The 24,419-nt window shown below is 30.8% G+C and overlaps 2 protein-coding genes and 1 long non-coding RNA gene across 3 annotated transcripts; all 3 read left to right on the top strand.

The window, feature by feature from the left end:
- The first annotated feature begins 259 nt into the window (after window positions 1–259).
- Window positions 260–4,076, top strand: LOC126843204 (uncharacterized). Its single transcript, XM_050580576.1, has 4 exons — window positions 260–1,551; window positions 2,089–2,774; window positions 3,668–3,778; window positions 3,855–4,076. The coding sequence occupies exons 1-2, from the start codon at window positions 508–510 to the stop codon at window positions 2,155–2,157; spliced, it is 1,113 nt and encodes a 370-aa protein (XP_050436533.1). The 5' UTR covers window positions 260–507; the 3' UTR covers window positions 2,158–2,774; window positions 3,668–3,778; window positions 3,855–4,076.
- Window positions 4,077–5,753: 1,677 nt separating this feature from the next.
- Window positions 5,754–11,665, top strand: LOC126842969 (BTB/POZ domain-containing protein 9-like). Its single transcript, XM_050580231.1, has 12 exons — window positions 5,754–6,078; window positions 6,411–6,639; window positions 7,318–7,401; window positions 8,289–8,418; window positions 8,556–8,786; window positions 8,860–9,136; window positions 9,205–9,421; window positions 9,684–9,922; window positions 10,008–10,197; window positions 10,939–11,125; window positions 11,188–11,292; window positions 11,377–11,665. Exons 2-12 carry the CDS (start codon window positions 6,452–6,454, stop codon window positions 11,434–11,436), a joined length of 1,908 nt encoding a protein of 635 aa, XP_050436188.1. The 5' UTR covers window positions 5,754–6,078; window positions 6,411–6,451; the 3' UTR covers window positions 11,437–11,665.
- A 4,294-nt stretch (window positions 11,666–15,959) lies between these two features.
- On the top strand, window positions 15,960–17,192 carry LOC126843510 (uncharacterized). Its single transcript, XR_007686430.1, has 4 exons — window positions 15,960–16,033; window positions 16,399–16,425; window positions 16,645–16,780; window positions 17,063–17,192. It is a non-coding gene; the product is annotated as an uncharacterized LOC126843510 (long non-coding RNA).
- Window positions 17,193–24,419: the final 7,227 nt, after the last annotated feature.

Raw genomic sequence — 24,419 nt, 5'->3', positions numbered from 1 at the left:
TGTCATTTGAGGTTTAATCACAATATAGTGAAGGTAGGTTGCAGTTTTTATAGTTTATTGAAGTTAAACTCAGCAAATGGTTAAATAAGATAACTGGTGAGTAGAGTCTTCATGTGTAGCGTGTGGCATCCCAAGGTTAGGTTTTTTCAACGTCGAAATAAAAAAATGTAGTCTAAACAATTATAAATTAAGCAATTGTATTTATATAAAATAATAAATTACCAACCCGGTTAAAAACCGTTCAATCGCTATCGTATAGTATCAAGTAACAAGTTGGTGTACATGACAATTTTTAACCAAGTCTCAGACTATTAACAATGATATTATTAATGTGCGGTAGACAGTTAATAAAAATCCTATAAAAATATATATAAATACTAGCAAAAAAAACCCAAATTACGAATCGGTTAATACATATTTCTTCAGTTGAAATATTTCAATACCCCAAAAAGCATCAAGCAAACGTGATACGTTTTTTTCGACCGAGTAGTACAATTTTAAACAGACATGGTCCACTCGGCAATACTCAAGAAAATTGTCTTTTGTTTGGCGCTGCTCTTGCGGCAATCGGTACAGTTATTGGAAACCGGTTACAAATATCCAAGCAATAATGTGCCTATCGAAAACGATAGTCTCTATGACGATTTGAAATGTGCATACCTGTTCAGCGGATTGACACACATGCGACTAGTGAAGCTTTTAATCGACCGCCCATATGATCCGCAAACAAAACTGTCAACTGGCCACCTAGCTAGTTACAGTAATGTTATAAAATACCAGATAGCATCGTTGTACAGCGTCCAAGTAAAGCGTATGGGTGCCTTGTGGCTAGTGCATTTGTACACGAGTATGGTGACTTGGTCTTATGAGAATCTCAAGAACGAGGCGGAAGACTATAAGAAAATGGTGGCCACTACAGAATATGTAATTGAAAAACTGCTTAAAGACATAACCGGATGCCGCGAAGGTAATTCATTCGACAGGTACCACAGAATAATCAAACCAAACTCGAATCCTAAGCCTGTAGTGTTAAAAAAGATGATGGGCCTCGTTAATTCCGAAGCCAACAAACTGCTGGCGAAAAACTACATTGTGTTCCAGGAAAAGTTGTGCGATTGTCATTTCCAAGAGACGCTGAAAATCAGAAACATTTTCATGAACGGATTAGGTTTGTACGACGCTTATAAGACAGATCTAATGAACGTGTACAACGTCAACGTGGACTGGTCCGACACGAGCAAACGGTTGGAAAAGTCTTGGTACGATGCGCGTACACTGGATTGGGCTACTGACAACCTTGAAAACATAAAATCATACTTAACGCTGTGCTATTCATTTTTGAAAATCTTAATGTTCCGGCTGACGTTGAAACACTTACAGTATTTACAAAACTATATCGAATCGGACGAGTACGTTTTGTACGCCCATCAATGGTACAACTTGGTCGACACATTTGGCAGCATGTTAAACTTGACCAAAGACCTACACGTGAAGAGCTTGCTTACTGCTATTTATAATCTCTGTAACGGAATAGAGAAAGTGGATAGTGTGGTAAGTTATGTAGTTTCAATACTAGTGTCGCTTTGTCTGTCTTTCGGTTGCGTGGCTACCGAACCGTTCCTTATTACAGACGATAAAGAATTTAAAACACCTTATACCAGTGTAATTAAGTATGACATGGAACGTTTGGAAACTACTACTAGCCGCGTGCCAATCGAGTACAACAGTTTGGAAAACACCAGAGTATTCTTGTACTATCTCAGTCAGGTTTTTAAAAACGTCGATTTCCGTTTCATTCAGTTGCTCATAGAATACATAGATGAAATCGAAATTGAAAATTATACGGAGCGGTTCCAAAATTTTCGTATAAATTCATAAGAGTTTAAGTACTTTTTAGTCTATCAACAGAAATTTGTAATTTTTATAATATTACAATAGCATTATTAATATAATATCTACGTCATTCCGTAATATAATTTCAATAAACTTGAATTTCTTAAACGATTGATTCAATAATATTTAATATAGAAAAAGATACAATTAATAAACTTAACAAAATTATGTATGAGTCAAAAATATGTTTTTCAGTTTCAGAACAGGTTCTTTACACTAGCTGAATGCACAACAATCCATGTTATCCATTATCACTTTTTTTGACAGAAGTTTTCAAGATGAAGATTTGGTTTAGGAATGTAGTCGACGTATTAGCTGTAGTGGATAAAGATTTCAATATTGATGTTTTTCTTCAAGATATAAATTATTATAATCCCTGTGTTGTAAATGAAAAATAAATCTATGGAAAGTTGCGTTTAGGTTTTGAGATTTATCGTTAGAAAACGCACAGTTTTAGGTACATTCCCAAAGATTTAAATCACTGTTGGCAACATAAAATGGTAGCATTTAATAGAATAAATTAATGTTTTTTAGATTAGTCAATATTACTGTGTTAAAAAATTATTTTGATTATTAATAGCTAAAATTAGTAGGTATGATGCATATAGTATGATCTTTACATTAGTTGATAAGGATAAATGGCCTAGGGAAATATTAAGTTATAAGTCACTTATAACATCTCTAGCTGCATGAACAAGTAATTATTTAAAATCTTTATTTTAAATACCTATACTGATATCTGTACAAATTTTTTAACAGTCGGCAGTCATCACGGGACGTCTATCAGATAGCCCTACTTGCCCGATTCTTGCATGGAATAGTTTTTGTTGTGTGGTCAGAATCACATATTATTAAGGAGCAATGACAGTAGAAACTAATAAGTTAATACAATGTTACTTCAACATTATAACAACTCGTTATAATATTATTGTATTTATTCAATCATATACTAATAATAATAATAATAATAACATTAGCAATAGAAAAGGCCAAACGTTATTATTATATAACAAAATTGAAGAACGCTCTTTTTATATAAAGATAAGTTGTTGCGTGCAACATTATAGAAAGAGCTATTACCACGATGATGCTCTAACCATGATCTGAATAAAGCGAAATTATGGAATCGTCTACAGACCTTAAATGAGTTTGCAACAACGTTACTTTTCTTATTATCTTTTTATTTGAATCGAAAAATATAATGCACTTTGAACTTCTTTAAGTTAATGTCTCTTATAATTATTGTTTCAAAACTGGAATGGAAACGGTCATATTCTGTCTTTGTCTGGACCCACGGTATCTTTTAAACTGCTCAACCGATTCCTCGTATAGCAACTCTTTAGATCAGAAATCGTACCAAACAGATAATTTGTTGGGCCAAATATTAAAAAAATTACCCCTTCAAATCCAGAAAAAACCTTAAGAAATTACATTTTTTCCCAACTTCAAACTACAACGCTCTATAACTTTTTTTTAAATAGTCGAATTGGTTCCAAATTTGTACGGAGTAGTTTCATAGTTCTACCGATACACATTGACAAACCTAAAAAATATAATAAACCCTTCACCCTAGCGAAACGCTGCGGGTAATTATAATTGCGCTTTTTGCGTAAATAGCTCTTTCTATAAAGGTGCGATTCCTATGCCCGCGGCGCAATCGTTTTATTATGGTTTTGAATTGGCCCGGACTCAGTTAACACCTGAAATTAACCTGCACACTTTTAAGAAGTATATATTATTTACATATTTGTACTTGTGTTTTTTTTTTCTACAGAATAATACATTTTAATGCCTATAACAATATCTGTGGGGTAAGCATCTTCGATTTTACAGGCCTAAGTGTCGATGAATATTTAAACGATGCACTCGTCGACTTTTATTTAAAGTAAGATTTGAATAATACAACTTTTAATAGTATAATACCTACAAAATATTAACTAATTGTTATGTAGTTGTCAAAGTTATTGGTTTATGCGGTATGTGTCTGAAAAAGACCGAAGACGATCATATCTTTTTAGTACTTTCTTTTATACAAGACTGACAACACTAATAGGCGGAAACGATCAAACCAAACCAAAAGCACAATGCCGTCATGATCGTGTTAAAAAATGGACGAAAAATGTCAACATATTTGAAAAAGATTTTATTTTTGTACCAATAAATGAAAAGTATGTTACATATGATAATAAATATTATCTACTAGCTTACATCATATAAGTAGAACTTGACTTAAGAAGTTCTTAAATACATTGAAAATGTGCCAATTCCCAGGTCATAGTAAATATCATTTTACAATTGGGTGCTTTGCCTTAACCCATTTTCCCCTTATTTCAATAATATGGGAGATACGTCTTCACCCTGTCCGCCCACCTTTGTCTCGGTCAACCCGATTTTTTGCTATACCTTCAGACCTCCAAATATGACCCGCCAATTCTAATCTTTAACTTTTTAGATACGAACTGATAATGGGTTTACGAAACATTTGGTAAATATATATATTATTAAAATATTAATTAATATTTTTTTTATAATCATTAGTTTATTAATTAAATTAATATACATAATTAGTAATAATTACATGAACATAAAATTATTTATTTTTATTTATTTATTATTTAAAATCACGGACACAAGTCCAATTACAAAGAATATATGACAGTCTAAGTACATAAAGAAATATATAAAGTGAAGGATAAATTAACAAAAAGAACAATAATTAAAGAATATTTACATTAACAAAATATATCTAAATCACTATTAACACTATTGCCGGTGGTTGACAAAATATTAACTAGAGAAGATGACATATAAGTTTGTGGGTAAAATGGAATATGAAATAAAAAAAATACGTGTGTTACGTGTATGAACCTTAAAATTAATCTGACTTAACAACAATGGGTCGTCAATATTGTTATTCAATAGTTTTTTTTTTAAAGGAATAATAATAATAAATTCTTCTATCTTGAAGAGATTTTAGATTCAAAAAATTAAGAATAGGTACTTACAACGTGGATGGAGCCCTTTGCCCCCACGGGCGTAAGTCTTTCATATGCGTCGTCACGTTTGTCGGCGCAGCGAACTGGCCGACAATCATGGTAGCTATTATGGTAGCGCACAACAACTGCAAAATAAAATTCAAGTTCTGGTTAAAAGTTTACCGTAAAAAACCGCCATTGCATTTCAAAACGAATTTCTGTAGATACTTACAAAGGAAATTTTTCCGATATATATGAGTCAAGAAATATAACAATATATAAACAAACTTGTTATTACTATGCTTGTACGAGTATAATATTGTTTATTTTGAACAGTATGAACCAGCATATTTGTATGATTTGTTTTTTTTAAATATAACATATGTGTGTACGAATAAAAAATCCATTTACAATAGCCGGTGTCGTATTTATTATGTAAGTTTCTCAACAAAATCTCTATTTTTTCAAATAAACACCGATTTTAAACATTATTCGATTTTTATATCTATGAGAAACATGCGTTGCGTCAGCATAAAAATATCAATGACTCAATTAGAAGATCAATTCATTTGATATTAAACTCTCACTCGTTTGACATCGAAGTTACAAATGGGCCAGCAGGAATTGTGTGCACGTTATAGATCATTAAATTTATCATTGTGGATCAATTCAACATATTTTGTTGGTTGTCCGATCGTTGCCTATTTGACAATAAATTATTGAACATTGGATAGAAGATGATATAATATTAACGTTATTGTGTGTACCGCACACCGTCTCACCTAAAATTTCGCCGCCGCTGTTGTCGCCGTCGTCGTTATCACGGATTGTCGGACGATGCTTATCTCTAATCACGTTGATAACGTTGTTGTGTTTGCGTTCAAAGTGGTATTGACAAAAAAAGAAATAAGTTCTCAGACTTATAGTATATTAGTAATACTCGTACTATACCATCAATTTTTAATTACTCATACAAATAATTAATAATAATATTACCGTTCGGGTTTGGCCACATTGTTGACACTGTTCGTTTTCCGTTTATAATAATAATAATAACAGTGTATCGTTGTAAAATCGTCTGGTTATTGTTTGCGGTGGCGCGATTAATTATTGGAAAGTCGGATTAGCACACACAGCTATCGAGTTCGGCGGCATATTTTACCTTATCTTCGAACCGACCGTTGTCGTCGACGTTCACTGGAATCCGTAGGTAATGGCCGTAAATTATTTAATATTACTATTACCTTAGTTGTTAATATATATTTAATAATGATGTTTACGGGCCTCTATGTGGGATCCGCGCACTCGTTGATCGCACTTCGCCTGGGCATCAACTGCCAGCAGGCTTTGTGTGTTTTTCACAAAAATAATATTTTCCATGGTATAAGTGATGTGTATTAGTTTTTTCCTGTTCAATTGTGTCTGTCCACAGTGTCCATAGTTTTGTTGTAAAATCGTTTTTCCACAATGAGTGCGTTTGGCTCGGGTTGAGTATGACTGCCTTGTTAATACTTAATGCATGTTCTTAATTTTTTTGAGCAGCTTACGGACCCGTGTTCTACACCCGTCCCAGTAACTCAACAATGAGTGGCCAGCAAGTGGCTGATGGTGGCGGCGCTCCCGGCGGTAGCAGCAGTAGCGGGACCAGCGGTGATCACAGTCCTATCGAGTGTAAAACACCACCATCCATAGCCAAACAGCACAGTTACGAGCAAATTGATCACGCCCACTTCTTGGCCAGCGACATTGGCACTCTGTATCTAAATGACAGGTATAGTAGTGTATTTGTACATATTTACTTTATAATATTCATTATTATTTTTTTTTAGTTATGATTGACCGTTAACGCTAACATTATATTTGAACAATCGTATACAAGATAATAATTGCTTGTTCTTTAAGCAAAATATGAACAACTAACATTATTTGTTTTTTCATATTTCAATTTGTGAACACAGTGTTGACAATTATGTAATACCTAGTTATGACAAAATATCATTAGTCATTTTGATTTTGACAATAATATAACACAAGCATGTTTACCTTGTATACAGTTTTTAATACCATGGTCCACAATTTGAACAAATATATTCTCTATGTTCATTAGTAGTATGTTGAATAATATAGTTAACTAGGTTTTTAATGATAAAATAGAATTAGACAATTGATGATAAACTCTTAAATTTGTCATTACTTTTATTTTTTTTTTAAATATTATACTAGTGACATACAAATTTCATTGCCTAACTATTAAAGAAAATTTATTGGCCCACTGTCATAATCAGCATATTATTTTTACTGTAAAATAAGTGAAACTAGGTAATAGTGTATAATATCCATATTTTTCAATTGCTTTTTATTATTTATAAATATGTTAATTTATATATAAATAATATTTTTTGTTTTTGTTTGTAAGTGTCTGTATTAATACTTAATTTTATAATTTCAGGTTTTCTGATGTGGTTCTAGTTGTGAACGGTGAACGATTCCACGCCCATCGAGTTGTGTTAGCCTCACGAAGTGATTATTTTAGGTATTTAATTTTATCATTAAGCATATTTACCTTAGATAGCTTAATGCCCAATAGAATTCATAGTGCTAATAAACGTAGTTAGTAATAATAAATTACTTATCGATAATGCTAATTTTTTTTTGACTGTGCTGTCTCAACCCACAACATTTAATTTCATCCATGAAAATGAGCTTTAACACATTCAAATTATTAATTTATAATTTGGTAGCTGAACTGAGATCTTAAAAATCTTTTACAAAGATGTGGTTTTATTAAATTAAATTTTTTCTTTTTGTATCTGGACCTATAAATTAGAAATTGTACCTAAATACTTAATACTAGGTAGAACTTTATACTAATATGTACAAATACTATTACTTAATTGGACCAAAAATTTAAAATTTTTCCCCTTTCTTTTAAAGTTGTATTTTTATATGATTTGGTTCCTGTAGTAATTGGGCCAGTAATTCAGTAACCAGACTAGTACATAAAATAACATATGATAGTATTGCACAAACAGCTAGAATGGTTTCTTCGTGTACCCAGTCCATAAATAAAAAATTGTTGAACGATATTTTCTAAAGCCTAATAGAAAAATATTACCCCTTTATCTTTCAAAATCAAGAGGAAAACCCTTAAAATGCTACCATTTTTATAAACAAAATTCTAAAATCTATAGTCGCACTTGTTTAAGGTAACCCAAAAAATCAAACCACAATTATATAGTTTTTAATGTCTTTAAAAATATTTATTATTTAATAAATGATTTATGTATTATTTTATCATAGAATTATGAAATACCATATTTTATTTTTTACGTTACTCCTTATGATAACTTGTGTGATAACTATCATTATCATAGGTATTAAAAATATAAAATATTTGTAATAATTTTGTATTATTTTTAGGGCATTATTATATGGAGGTCTTAAAGAATCCCATCAGTCAGAAGTGAAAATTAGTGAAGCATCAGTAAACTCATTTAAAAAACTGCTCGAATATATTTATTCCGGTCGAATGAATTTAAGTATTCTAAAGGTAACTTAATCGACATAGTTTACTGGTTTTCAAGTGGCATAATTAGTAAATTCATTTGTTTGAGTTTCAGCTATTAAAAAAAGCCCTACCCTAACTAATTATTATAACACATATTACTATTTTGTTTTATTTTTAAGGACGAAGTGATTTTGGAAATATTTAGTCTTTCGAATTTATTTGGATTTTCAAACTTGGAACTTTCATTGTCCAAGTATTTACGAAGTAACATTAATGTACATAATGTATGCTCGATGTTTGCTGCGGCACGTCTTTATCAACACAAAGAACTCGTAGTCGAATCGCTCAACTTTATCGACAACTTGGCTATGGACGTATTACAATCTGAGGCTTTTCTGTCTTTGTCGCCCGTAAGGACGTTTCGCTCAATAAATATTGGTCAATCAATTTTGCTCAAGTTGTGAAAAAAATTGTAATTTATAGGAAGCACTACAAGAAATTCTCAATCGTGGTTCGTTATATGCGTATGAATTGGATATATTTCGCGCGGTTTGTCGCTGGATCAAAGCGAATCAAGACGACGAAGATCCTGAAGCTAAAATTAAAGTTCTATCTGCTGTGAGGTATCCGTTAATGAGTCTTGATGAACTTTTGTCTGTGGTCAGGGAATCACAGCTGGTTAGTTCGGATAATATTTTGGATGCTATACAATTAAGGAACACGTTGCCATCACATAAACTTAAATTTCGAGGACAATTAAGTATGCATATTGTAAGTATTATTTTGTATTTAGCAAATTATGTTAATTTCAATTATTTTTTGTTTTAGAACCCAATTTGAATATTGCTCATCCTTCTCAAGGCACTCAGGTTATGCAGGGAGAAATGCGATCGGCGTTATTGGAATCGGATTCCAGTGTTCATGATCATGAACGAGGTTGTACAAGACATCTGATTAATGAAACTGACGGCGGCATTATGATCAAATTGGGTCACCCATCAATTATAAACTATATTAAAATGCAGTTATGGGATAAAGATTTAAGGTGTTTTTAATATTTCAATTTTTCTTATCCGAGATGGACATTATTCAATAATAAAAACAGATTCAAATAATTTTAAAAAATAAAAAATTATTTATGCATTTTATTTATAAATAGTTGATTTATTTGTCAATAATTTAATTTATTCATACAAATCTTTATTCATTATTTAAATAATTTTTGCACAGATCTGTTTTTAATATTTATTTGTGTCAACGTTTTAATGAATTCAATTTAATGAAACAATTTGTTCAATTTATATTAGGTCTTACTCTTATTACATTGAAGCTTCAATGGATCAGCACGATTGGGTGCGTGTCATAGATCATTCAAATTATTATTGTCGATCAACTCAACGTTTGTGGATTGATCCTCGCGTAGTTCGGTATCTACGTATTGTCGGCACTAACAATACTGTTAATAAGACTTTCCACGCTGTGTCGATGGAAGTCATGTACAATACAGAAGAAATGCACTTGGTGGAAATTGAAAAAGGATTAGTGGGTAAGAAAACCATGAATAAAACCTGTTCTCATTATAAACAATTTTTTTTTTCTCTATCTAATTGACTGATTTTAATAATATTTAGCTCCAAAGTATAATGTTGCTACAATGTCTATGAATGCAATTGTAATAGATGGTGTAAGTCGTTGTCGCAATTCACTGTTGGATGGAAACTATAAAGACTACGATTGGGACTGCGGTTATACATGTCATCAGCTAGGGTCGGGTTGTATACTTGTTCAACTCGCACAACCATATATGCTTAGTTCAATGAGGTAATAGTTTAAATAACTTGCATTTATTGTAAGACTATTTTGTTTTATATGATCGTAGTATTTGTTAAACGTTTTAGTATCTTGTTAAATTACCAAAGAGACTACTATGTCTGCCTAATATTGTATGAGTTTAGCTCAGAGTATTCACTAACTCATTAATTGTTGGCTAAATCAAAGTTATTCATTATTGTATCAGCAACATTTGTTTAAAAGTTCTTGATTGTTGATGTTTTTAATGAAACATTTTCCTATAAAATGTGAACTATTAAGTATTTATCGTAGAGTCGATAAATTAATACATATTTTGTAGTAATGATTTATAAGATTGATAATATTATATTAAATTTTTAATGATGATTTATATTTTCTGTAAATTTATTGTACCTGTTTGATAGTTAAAAGAAACTTCTTCCATTCACCAAGTCCATCCACACCCAATAATGAAAAATGAATTAAAATTATGCAAAAAGTAATATTAGTAAATATTAATCATGTTATTAATAAAAAATGAATGTTTTTAACATTAATATATAATTCATTTATGATTTTTATTTAATAGATAATAATTATTCAGTGTTAATAACTTTCATTTGTTAATAATTAAATTTATTTAAGAATATAACAAAAAATTATTGTATTTACCGAATTACCAATTCATAACTTCTATTCATTATTCGAGTATAAGTTTTGCATAAGTCTGGCAATAAAAGACTAAGACTATATTATTGCCATCATTCACAGGATGCTGCTCTGGGATTGCGATGACCGATACTACAGTTACTATATTGAAGTTTCTGTCAATACGTGGGATTGGGAATTGATCGTAGATAAATCCAAGGAGTTGACACGATCATGGCAGGTGCTACAATTTAAACCAAGGCCCATAGTGTACATTCGTATTACTGGCGTTTATAATTCAGCAAATGAAGTGAGTAAAATTATTCTACGAGTGGCACTTTTAATTGTTAATCACTCTCTTTCACATTGTAGGTTTTTCATTGTGTACATTTGGAGGCTCCTGCTCAAGTAACGTTAGATTCCAACGTCGTTGAAGTAGATCGAGCAGTAGCAAATTTACAGGTTACACCAAAATTGGTACATACTTACATATTTTTATCTTAAAACAATTTTGTTTGTAACATCGTATTGTAAGAAATTTAACGAGAATATATATTTTAGGAGGACAACGAAACAGATGATACGATACTAGAAACGTCGACACCAGCTCCAGTCGTTTAAGCTAAATTCAAAGTATAAGCTTATTTGTTCCTTTCGCACTTAACAAGATAGACTGATATTAATATCAAATTATATTTTATTGTTATATTATTTTTTCACTTACAATATATATATATATTTTTTTTGTTTTATAAATGTATGAAGTATAATATTTTAGAATTCTCGAATTTTGTAATTATACTATAAACGTAACTGTCGAGACCTTTTATTTTGCCAATCGTATTTTATCTGGTTTTGTCATTGTAAAGTACCTGTTAATAAGGTTCGAATATGACTGTGCTGGATTCGCATCGGAGTGTTTAATTGTGACGCAATCAGACTCAGATTTAATAACTGCTTTGACCCAACTTTGCTAAGCTCTTCTGTACTGATTTATTTATTTATGTATAATGTTATTGTGTTTATAATAACATTATAATATATAGTATATTCTTGTCTCGATTTAGCAAGAACAAAATATTATAGGTATGTGCTTCGGAGTTAGCGGGTAGTGACCAATCCGTTGATTTCATCACCCGCTCATTGTTTTTGTGATACATTTGCAATTAATTTTTGAATAAGGTTTTGTAAATAAGATTGTCAACGCTTTACTGACTGTAAAATAATAATGATGTCTTAGACCCACGATATTTTTTATACCACAGAACCTATTTCTTCGTGTGGCAATTCTATAGATCAGAAATCGTACCTTTATTGTGTCAAAGAAAAACACCCTAAAAATGTACATATTTCTCAACTTAAAACTACGATGCTCTATCTTTTTTTTTTAATAGACGAGCTCGTTCCAAGTTTGTATGAAATGTTCTTTAATCAAAATAACAGCGAAAAACGCTAACAACCCAAACAAATATCATAAACCATTTTCCCTAGAAAGGGTAAAAACATTTCTTTATTTCACTTTTTCAAGTAATGTTTTTGGGATTAAGGTCTGAAAATTAGACCGAAGTTAGATCTAGAATAGAACTATAAAATATCAAATTATCTTATGTGTGAAATGACAAGGACAAGAGTGAGAGTGTGTAAAGAAACATAAGATTAGGTGTGCATCATCGAGGTTCAGCATTGAGTCCTTAATTATTGTTCTCTTTAGTACCAGACGAGATTACGAAAGATATACAGGGGGAGGTACCATGGTGTATGATGTAGTGATAGTGGGGGGAAGTCCGGCGGAATTGGCTGAAAGACTTGAGAAGTGGAGAGAAGCGCTTGAAGGAAAATTACTGAGGAATAGTAGAAGTAAAACGTAGGCAATCGTGTTTGATTTTGGTGTAAGTTATTTGGCAAGGCAGGGAATCATGATGGGCGATGATGAAGTTTGTGGGTTTGGTTGGTTCAAGTACTTGAAATCGTTATTACAAAAAAATGGTAGGTATGCGGAGGAGGGGTTCAGGTATTTGGTGTGACATGAGGATGCTTATAAGATTGTATATACGTGGAAAAACTACATAGGTCCAATGATTATAATGTGTACCGTGAATGTAATTTGCACACGTCTCTTATAGTTTAATATCTGTTTTATGAATACTATACAGGGTGATTCTTTTAACGCCCTACATTACTTGACTCAAAAACTACTTAGATTTTTACAAAAAAAAATGATTAATAATTTGTTTGTGTATAAAATACTAACTTTTTATATAATACTTCCCCCCCTTCCTCAAAAACACGACACCAACTTTTGATTTTCAAATGGTAACCCCTATAAATAAAACGTTTTATGTTAATTTTAAATATATTTGCATTTAATACCATTGGAAAATGGTATTATAAAACTAAAAAATGATTATCTTTAAAGTTGTTTTAAAAAACATAATATTTATAAGAAAATGTCGGCATTCATTTCGTGAATCACATTTAAACTTTTTGGAATAAAGAAGTTTGATTTAGTTATTCAAAAATGATAATGCTAAATGGTAAGTTAACTACTTAAAATTATTTTAAGCTATTATACATATAACAATATTTTGTTTTCTGTTAGGTAAAGGCACTGATAATTAATGTTTTTCACACTCTTCCCGATACACCAATAAAGTTATTTTGAAAGCGTTTGTTTGATATATTATGAAGTAGAATGATATGAATCTCTTTACAAAAAACCTACATCATTGTGAAAACTGAGAAAATAATAGGTAAAATAAAATAATGTATTTAGCTACTTAAATTATAATGTTATAACCTTAATATTAATAAATATTTTGTTATTGAATTGTCAGAGGCACCTACTCTAGTCAGTGTTATCAGAAAAAGTTGGAACGCAATCCCTTTTATATTGTCAGAACGCTGAACGGACAACTGCAAACAATATACAATATTTTTATTTTGCCTTTTGAATGGTAATTTTAGAATTAGTAGACATACCTACTTAGAACTGACTGTGCTAATAGTTAGATATACTTTAATTACTACTAAATAATACTTATAATACAATAGTAGGTATATAAATAAATACAAAACGCTAGTTTAATACCTGTTAGGTGATAGGACAAACCGAGCTCTGTGTGCGGTGGCAGCAAAGTTCCGGGAGCTGGATCTCCAACTCACTAACATGACTGCAAGCCCTGATGCGTGGAACGCGGTCGCCCGCTTTGCCGAGTCGGTCCTCAAAGAGAAGGAGGAAGCAGAGAGGGCTAGACAGCGGCCGGCCAATTGAGAGGCCCGGTGTGCAAGGGCGGCGGGTGCGCGCGTCACCGGCCCGGAAACATTCCACCGGGGATTGGATTGTACATAAACCTGTATAGACTAATATAATTGAGTGTATAGCAGTTTCAATGTAGCCGTAAGTAAACTTGTAACTAAATTTCGATGTGGCCTAATGTGAATATTGTTATTAGGCCACCACCCGGAGTGGGTGTGTTAGTTTTTAAGTTCATGTTTGTATTTATTGTTTACAATACCCAATAAATGGCATCGGAGACTGGGGGGAAGTAATGCCTCACAGGGCGCATCCCCCCCCCGGTATTCTATGGGTGCACGTGGAAAAGAAAAAAAAAGTATAACACCTGTTACAAATTATAAGAGAGGATAGGTTACTTATTTACTTATTGTTTTAAATTTGGTGTGTTTTAGTTAGTGTAGGATTACAGGAGATAGGTTCTTAGTTTTTTAGCATTTGCTTTAATCTTAACCCATATAACGCATTTATGCACTACGGACATTTTGATTAAACTGTGTTAAACTATTAAGATCTAAGATTAATCTATACTTCTTCTTAATTCTAGACAACACTAAAGGCACATTTCCTAATTCAGTATACGACGAATGTTTTATTTTGAAATTTCTTAAAAAAAAAAAAATGACAAGCTTAACTTGTATTTTCGAAATCATATTAAAAACAAATAAATTGTTAAAAAATATGTTTTCATAAATGTAGAATGTGATATTTTTTTTATAAATTCACTAAGACTTAAGCAATAGTATTTTTCTATGTTCAATTTTTTTATAATTAAAATAAAGTATGTAAAATTTAATGTCAACGACATAATATTATTTTCTATCGTTGTACCTAATACATGACATGTACACATTGTGTAATATTTTCAACTAAATTATGTAATACTCATTAATCAATGAAAAAAGTGCTTATTTATTACAATAAAGAAATCAAGAAACTGATGCAAAACAGTTAACATGTATTATAATCTTAGTAATTATTATTACTTATAGAGTAATATTATATTTCTTTAAAATATAAAACCTACGTATTATTCAAATTTAACAACAGAATTATTATGTTTAAATTGTTATATTCATTACGTAATATTAATTCTTAGTAGTTTGTTAATACATTTACATTTATTATTATTTTATATTATAATATTTTAAAAAACAATTTTTACAGTCGGTTGGGTTAGATAGAATTAGTAATATCCTTCTTAGTATTAGCCCTCTTTATATAATACGCATATATTAGGGCGATTAAGAAAAACCGGAATTTTTTAAACTATTTCCAGAGGTGTTTCGTTTCTGTTTTAAATCAAAAGTTCACTATTATAAATGTTTTTATTGAACAAAAACAAATTTAAAAAATTGAAATATAGATACATAATTGACACAAACTACCTCTAGAAATGGTTTTAAACAATTTTAAAATAAATTCAAACATTTTCTTTTTATCCAAATGATATATTTACAAGAGAAGAACATGAAATAATAAAATAGGCTTTTATTAGATCACCCTAAGGTAAACAGAATAGTAGATAACAAAATATATTTATTCATTGTTTTAATCAAGGTTACTATAAAATCGTGTAAAAATGAAATCTACAAACAGTTAATTTTTTTACATGGTTTTTTTTTTACTTTGAAATCGGTTATTTAATTTTTATAGTTTTTTGGATTAGCCAAAGATGCTTAGTAGATAATATCGAGACTACAGTTTTTTTATTGCTTTAAGTTTTGAAAAAAAATTATCAAATCATGGTAATATTTTTATGGTCATATATTCAGAGTGATCCTAGGACTATGATTGTGTGACGTAGACAATGTGTACACAAGAGAAGAATAAAAATTATATTTTTGTTTTTAGGAAGTTAGCAATTGTTAATTTGATTTGTGTATTTTGTTGGATTAGGTAAAGATTCTTCGGAAAGCTCAAAAGGTCAGTATAGGATAAGAAATTAGTAATAGCCTACTCTTCATAATATGTACAAGGTGATTCTTGAGAATCTCAATATCTCATAGGGTTTTATAAGAAATTACATTTTTTTCTTTTTGTTTGTGACAATTACATGTTAAATGTATTTTTGTCATTGATTATTTACCCTTGTAGTAGAATAACTAAATTCAAAGGAACATTTTAGATGTTTTAAATGGGAAACTTCTGTTTTCATTAATCTATTAATTTCGGCATTTTAAAACCGCATTAAAGTTACTATAAAAACATAACACACATTCTATTATTACCATTATGTCGATTTATCGTTAGCAAACATTAATTTGATTTATACAATTTTTTGGATCTAGATGAGATGCTTCGTAAGGATAAAAATGGTCAGTATACACGTTTTTAATATACTTAAAGATATTGTACTTGTTTAGTGTATTTTTTTCTCCTTATATAGTTGTTAGATATGAGCTTGGTTGTTTTTTGTTCTGTCGGCCAAACATAAACTAATTAATACTATAAAATATATAGTTCTCACATATTACCATATTTCAGTATCTCCACAATCATTAGTTCCTAATATGAAGTTATTTAAATTTTTGTAGTTAGCTTAGTTTGGGATGTTCTCCCATTGAGAAAGAGCAACGAAGTAAAGAAGGATATATTAAAAAAATGCATAAAATGCCTGAAATTCATACCTGACGTTTCTTGCCACATCCGTTGCAGTAGATCCAAGACAAGGTAGTATTTACTTAATTTAAAATTGTTCTAATTAAACAAGTTTATACAATTAATTTGGTTCGCTTAAATAATGGATTATTAATAAGTCAACAAAAAAATTGTAATACATTTTCCCGAAGAACTTATACCTTACTAGTATTTTTTTTTTTTTGGAGAAATGAAGTTTTTAAAAAAATCGAATTGTAAGATACTTAACGAATTTACAATAGCCAACAATGGTGACATGAAAACAAATTAATTTTGACCTAATATAAATAAAAAAAACTTTTTTTTTTATTTCAGAGAGGAAGAATAAGTATATCCAGTTAGATTCAATAACAATATAATAATTTATCAAATTATGTTTACATTTTGTCAAAACCAAAATTATATATTTCACTGAATCATAATAAAACTTTTATTATTTGACCAATTTTAAAATTACTTGTTTTTAGTGCAAACACATATTTTTTACTGAAAACCACAAATTTACGTACTTGTTTTTGTATATTAAAGAAACAAATACTATAATGGAAACATTATTATAACTTTGGATTAGGTTAAATAATTATTATATTTTGTAAGTATTTAATAGTGAACTGTGTAGTAAAATAAATGCAATGATCAACCTCCGTTTAAAATAAAGTTCAGTTATTTTCTTCAGAAATGTAGTATGTTTAAATTTGAGTGTATGATTTTATTATTATCATTATTTTATATAGTATTCATTTAGTCCAAAACAGGAACATTTAAGCATATATTTTAATATACAACTATTTGGTATTCTTTTTTAGTATCAAACTATTTGTGTTCTTGGATAGGTGTAAGTGTTTGTATTAGCTAAAAATAATTAAAGTAGAATTTTTATCACTATAACTGTAACTGTGCTAAAATTGTTATTGTGATGTAACTATGGGTAATCTTTCTTATAACCTACATATTATTTTTCATAGAATTTTTGATACCGAATCGGATTGTACGTCGTAATAATATATTTTACTACATTGATGGATTGTAAAAGGTTTTTTATTTGTATTTTAATAAGCTTTACTTTGCCATACGCCCACAACAGTGATGGATGTAACTTGCCAATATCAGTTAAAGAAAGCCACACGTGCAGTTATAAGATACTAAATCTGAATCGAGAGAAAAATTCTTATTATGTATGTAATAATTGTATATTGTCCTCGTTTAACGATTTCCGTTTAATTCCACAACCTCTACAACACCTTTATACAATTCTTTTGATTTAACTTCACAGACCAAAACACAAAAGCAAATGTAATTGTTATTTTTTTTCCACTGAACTTATCATAAGACACAAAGAGAATATTATATTATATTTTGACGCGAGAGAAAACCGAAATATATTCTTAGAAAGTGTTTTTGAAACGTTTGATTATAATATTATTCTACCAAATCGTTTTATTTCTACTTCTTGGATTACTTTCTTTATGAAATCAATCGGATTTATTATTTGTGAGGATGCAAAAAACTAGTTCAATCAATTGTGGAACCTTTGTGGAATACAAGCGTTACAAAAAAAAAAAAAAAAACGACAATGGACCGTAAAAAAGAATATTGCAGAAATAATGAATGAAAAATGATTTACAGTTTTCTGAAATTCAATTGTTTCTTAACACTGCAATCTTTTTACTGACAGGCAACGCCAAAGCCGTTACATATATAAAAATATATTATACCATGTCAATTAAAAAGTCTCGATTCAATGTATATTAATTAATACAATTTGTGCACTGTATAAATCTCACTTTTACTTTGTTTCAGTTGTCCCACATAATAAATTAAAAAAATCAAATTCTAGGTTCCACATCATTGCTATCATTATCATCGTTGTTAATAATGGTTTACCCCGAGAATTCAATACAAATTGATTGTATTACATTTTCCAAAAAAAAAATTGTTTACCTTTCTAGCGAATAACGTTTTTATTAAATGAAATTAATTAAAAAAAAAAAGGCTTAGTGTAACATACTTAAATAATTTACAATCGTTTTTTTAACAATAGTGACATGAAAATAAATTCTGTTTGACCTATGAATAAAAATTTAAATTTCAGAAACAATCTAAAGGTAAGAATATTATCCAGTTTCTTTCGAAACCAAAATTACATACTTCACTAAATCATATTGAACTTTTACCACTTGGCTGATTTTAAAATGTCTTGTTTTTCGTTAATTGCACCTATTATTGACTAACGTTCAACTAATTAACCGATTTAAATGAAATAACTCTGTGGATTCCGAACAGTGTTCTTGGATAGGTGTAAAGTATTTGTATTAGCTGAAAAAAAATTGTAATAATATGTACTAAAGTACTATCAAAACAATGGACATTTTATTTTTTTTTTTTTAAAGGAGGGAAAGTTGTTTGTTGTGCGATTTCAGTTTTGCATTGCGTTTAACGCCAATCGTTATTGTTTGCTTGTCACACATTAACAACACTTGGATGGTTCCATCTCAACATTTGTACAAGTAACGATCGCTTTGGGTTTTGTTTGCTTAAACACTCGGCCTAAGAAAACGTTAAGAACGAACAGAATATTGTTATTTATTATTTATAATCGACCGACGGAGTCAACCTGCAGCCTCTACAATATGTACCAAACGTTTATCCCGGTTGGATATGGGTCAAGTGCATTAATATGATAAATATTATTGAAAAACATAGACATAGTGTTGGAAATGTCTGGTGTTCTGTACGGTTCTCTCTTTATCTTGTCCTTCTCATAACTGTACCAACCAGAATAACAAATAAAAAAAAGGGTATTGCATCATACATTAAACAAAATGTCTCTGATAAAAACAAAACAACAAGCACAAATAGGGCTCGAAGAAAATATTATACGGCTAATAGACAGTAGAAGTGGGGTCGTTATTTGCCATAGGGGAATTGGTACTTTAAAATTGATAAGGAATAAGAAATTTTGGAGGGGAGGGATGGAGTTTTCCCCAAAAAGATGTTAGCCAAAAATGGGAGATTGCTGTGTTAGCTTTTGTCTACAGGACAGGAAATCTGCATTTCGAATATTGTGACAGTGGACGTTATACCATTTGTTTATAAATCAAAATATTTTTCAACTCAATGTGATCTACAAACGACCCTCTTGTATGGTAATAGTGACATAGCTGACGAACCAGCCGGAATTTCGAGTCTGCACAATCTGTTATACCTGCACAATATATTATTATTATCATCGCATATTCATAATATTTACATTTTAGTCGGGCTCGTTTGCCGGCATGTAATCTCATTTACGACTCAATGAAAACACGGTTATTAAATTTTAATCATCATAGTTCAGATAATCCGGATAAGACGGACGCGAGTAAGCCGGTTCCCATCCAATGAGAGATCACATGTATTAATATTTATACACTACTTAACGGGTAAAGCGCAAACACACGCCACGATTACAATAGCACACTCGACAGATTGCCACCCGAGTGAGTGGGTTGACGGAGAATTGTATTTTTTTTTTAATAACATCCATTCAAAATAATCAAATAAACTACCAGCAAAGCTTCGAGACATCACTGAGCACTGAGACTTGGTAGCAATAATAATTAATGCCTGGGATCTATGGCACAACATAGAGAAACTGTTTCCTGTGTTGCTTGTGTTTACTCGACACCAATATTAAATAATATGCATGTTTCTGTTACTCGATAAAATTAGTCAATTTAATAAATAATAGTGTTCTAACTATTATTATTCCGTCGAGTATGAAATTGAATATTTTACATGGCGCAGTCGGTAGGATCCAACTCAGATAAGTGAAGTGCATTGCCCATTCGATGCCACTGCGAATTAGATCTAAACCCGAACCGATGATCTTGCTTGAGATGAAAAAATAAAATAACAAGGCCGAATGGAGAGATTTTATATAATGTTATTATGTACACCATTGCTTTAATACAGACCTTACCGCCGTCGGTCTGGTACGCACTTTCCGCGCGAGTCTTTCTAAATTGCCATGTTCAAAGTAATTTATATAAACGTGTGTGTGTGGGCATATGTGTAATAGGACATATTATTATTATACATACAAGCAAGTGCAGAGATATACTACACCTACGCTCTGATCGCTGCGGGCTCGACGTTATTTATCCGCGTGCACGAGTGATGATAAATCGAGAAATTCAGACGGTGTAAGTCGTTGCCTTTAAATTGCTTTAAATTGCAACGGGCAAGTAAGAAGCAAATGGGGAAGAATAAGGAAGGGCTGTGAAATCTACATACGGCTGCCGGCGACAGCACCATCATTTATACACAGTAGTATATGCAGGGGACCGTTTCAATTATTAACCGTCGTGGGAATCTTACACGGACCCGAAAATGCGTTGCCGAATAAAATTCCACACAGCAGACACTGCCGGCGCGGATGCTTGCCAAAACACAACATATAAATATATATTATATTATTTTATTATACTGCCATTATTCCGCTATAATACTCGGGAACTCGACGAAACGTATGTGTACCGCGCGATAAAGCGAACAAGACTGATGTGACTGATTAAAAAAAAGTACAAAAACAAATAACCGTTACCTCGATCCTCTTATATTTTCAAAGAATACCAGATGACCCATTTAAGCGCCCAGAAAACTATTGAAATTTTGTAGGTTTTCTTTTAACACGATTAAGTTTTCTAAGTCTAGGATCGCCCAAGAAAATTGTGGAAATTTTTTTTGAGTTACGCTTATTTATTTACTCGATTTGCTGTTATAGTTGATTGGGTTTATTAACTAGTTTTCTCCATTTATTTACTCGGTTTATTTACTGGATGTAATTCGTTAACTCGAGTTATCGACTCATTTACTCAAAATGAATACTCATTTACTAGAAAATAATTACATGGATTAAATAACTCGTCTATTCGATTTATTTACTCGTTTGCTGGTTTGGTTTATTTACTCGATTTAATGACTAGTTTGTTTGATTAATTAACTCATTTACTTAATTTATTTAATCAATTTGATCAATTAATTCTACCTACTCGAATTGATAATTCACTAGATTTCTTGATTCATTTGTTATATTTATTTACTCGATTTATAATTAGTTTGCTCGATTCGTTTACTCGTTTTAATAACTCATTTATCGTACTTATTTACTCGTTTATTACTCGATTTGCTCATTAGATATTTTGTTAACTTGTTTTTATAGCAAATTATTCTTTTTTATAACTATATACGTTTTCATTTAAGTTTCTTAAGTCTGTAGCGGTTAAGCAGTGTGTCCATCACTACTTGATATCGGGTTGCTTTTTCGAACCGACCAATAATAGTTAATGACCTGATTTGTAAGTATGAAAATAAAAAAGTTAACGCAGCTTTGGAAAATACAAAAAAAAATGGTAAACACCTAGTCGGTAAATATTGTACAATAACAGGAATAAAAATGTTTTCAAAAAGACAAACTATAAAATCACAAAATTTATTAAAAAGTCTTGCGTTCTTTAACATTATAACGTCTTAACGTTAAAATGGATCACCCTGTGTATTATGTATATATGTTTTATTTTTCACCGGACCGGAGTGAGCTGCTTGTTGCTGCTAAGGGCTTGTTCGGTATTAATATTTCGTTTTTATTTTTATTATTATAATATATATTATATAAATATAATATGGCTGTGGGACGTTTGAACCGTTAAATTTGAAGCCGTCTGGGCGGATGCACGCGTAATTTGAAAAACTGTAGGCATTTGAACGAGTTGTGCAAAAAATAAAAATCCCACAGAGCTCGAGGGAAAGACGTCATAAAAATAAAACGAGAAACACAAATTGCATTTAGACGTTAATTCCACTCAGAAAAGCTGAGTAGACGACGAGATAGGGGCAGGGGGGGGTGGTTGTAAAGGGCAAATCCCATGTAGAATTTCCAGAAAACCGACACCGAGTGAGTGAAGTTGAAATTAAAAACATATCGGCTGTAAATATCAACAACAAGTGACTTCAATCAAATTCGGAATTGTGTGTTTAGCCGTTTTTTTTTGTTTATCTTTAATAAATAAAAAAAACCGTTGACAAGATATTTTCAAGAAAAAAATCTTACCTGCTTGCGTTCTAGAAGATCTACCTTCGGTCTGACACACACACACCATTGTAAGTATAATATTATCCGTCCCTTTAGAGCTCTGCGTCGAAGCTAAGAAAAATATATCAATCCCGTTGCTATAATAATATACCATTAGTATATCAATCAATGACAATAATATTATCCCTGTTGAGATTAATGTGTCTTCCTATCTTTGCAGTAGGTTCGAGTTAAACTGGGGAACACATTTAAAACCCATTAATAACCGGTATACGTTTCTTGAAATTATTATGCTGCCTGAGACTTTTTATCGGCATCTATACCGTTCTGTCCATAAGTGCTGCTGATCAAGAGTACCTATATAATAATATGGTCGTGAGTGATGAGAACCAAAAGAGTAAAAGTCGGTGAAACGACCGAAAAGAAAACAAGTTTTCCAACACATTGTATTAGTTTTTTTTTTGTTGGTTTTTTTCATGTTACATTTCTCGAAGAGATATTAAACTACTAGCGGAGTCGCTCGGCTGTAAAATATTTATAAAAGAAGCTTTTAAACTTTACTTAAAGATAAGTAAATATCTACACAGATAAGTTATTTCTTAAGTTAATCATTTCGAAAACACGCGACTAGTTCGTTTACTTACATTTAAACGTCTTCAAGTTTTAATTTACTCGATTTGTTTACTCATTTACTCGATTTGTTCACTCGTTTACTCAACTAATAATTCGTTTATTCGATTTGTTTACTCGACTAACTCAATTTCTTGAGTCGTTTGTTCGATTTATTATGTCGTTTACTCAATGTATTTACCACGTTTACTCGGTTTATTTACTTGATATATTCGTTAACTCGAGTGGTAGACTCGTTTACTCAAACTGATTATACTCATTTACTCGAAGATTTAATTGATTAAATAACTCGTCTGTTCTATTTATTCACTCTTTTGGTTTATTTACTCGACTTAGTGATTAGCTTGTTAGATTAATTTACTCATATACTCAATTTATGTTTATACTCGTTTAAAAGGTTTGTTTAGTGAATTGGTATGTTTAATCGATTCGATAACTAGTTTATTGGATTTATGTACTCGTTCATTCGATTTGTATACTCGATTTACTCAACTTGTTAAGTCGTTTGGTTGTTTTATTATGTCGTTTACTCAATGTATTTACCACGTTTACTCGGTTTATTTACTGGATGTATTCGTTAACTCGAGTGGTCGACTCGTTTACTCAAATTGAATACTCATTTACTCGAAGAATTTAATTGATTAAATAACTCGTCTGTTCGTTTTATTCACTCTTTTGGTTTATTTACTCGATTTAATGACTTGGTTTTTTTAGATTTGTTTACTCGTTTAATCAATTTGCTAAATTGATTATCTACTCGAATTGATAATTCACTCGATGTGATAACTCGTTTTGCTTGATTTCATAACTTGTTTGATCGATTTGCTTTCTAGTTTTATTAACTCGTTTTATAAACTTATTTTCTCGTTTACTCACTGTATTCACTCGTTTGGTTTAATTACTCAATACAATAAATCGTTTACTCAATTTTGCTTATCGGCTTTATTTAAATCGAGTAAATAAAGCCAG

The sequence above is a fragment of the Adelges cooleyi genome, unplaced genomic scaffold (assembly GCF_023614345.1).
Source record: "Adelges cooleyi isolate 19-005CV unplaced genomic scaffold, UGA_ACOO_1.1 ACOO_flye_CR_arks_rails_tigmint_CR_PRNA_574, whole genome shotgun sequence".
Lineage (NCBI taxonomy): Eukaryota > Metazoa > Arthropoda > Insecta > Hemiptera > Adelgidae > Adelges > Adelges cooleyi.
The sequence above is the reverse complement of the archived record's forward strand: the minus strand, read 5'-3'. Positions and strand labels throughout refer to the sequence as shown.

Excerpts from the sequence above, each read along its gene's own strand:
- LOC126843204 (XM_050580576.1), top strand. The coding sequence starts at position 508 with ATGGTCCACTCGGCAATACTCAAGAAAATTGTCTTTTGTTTGGCGCTG. Across the intron at positions 1,552-2,088 it reads TAGAGAAAGTGGATAGTGTG|TTTCAGAACAGGTTCTTTAC; the intron begins GTAAGTTATGTA and ends TATGTTTTTCAG.
- LOC126842969 (XM_050580231.1), top strand. The coding sequence starts at position 6,452 with ATGAGTGGCCAGCAAGTGGCTGATGGTGGCGGCGCTCCCGGCGGTAGC. Across the intron at positions 11,126-11,187 it reads TTTATAATTCAGCAAATGAA|GTTTTTCATTGTGTACATTT; the intron begins GTGAGTAAAATT and ends TTCACATTGTAG. Across the intron at positions 11,293-11,376 it reads TACAGGTTACACCAAAATTG|GAGGACAACGAAACAGATGA; the intron begins GTACATACTTAC and ends TATATATTTTAG.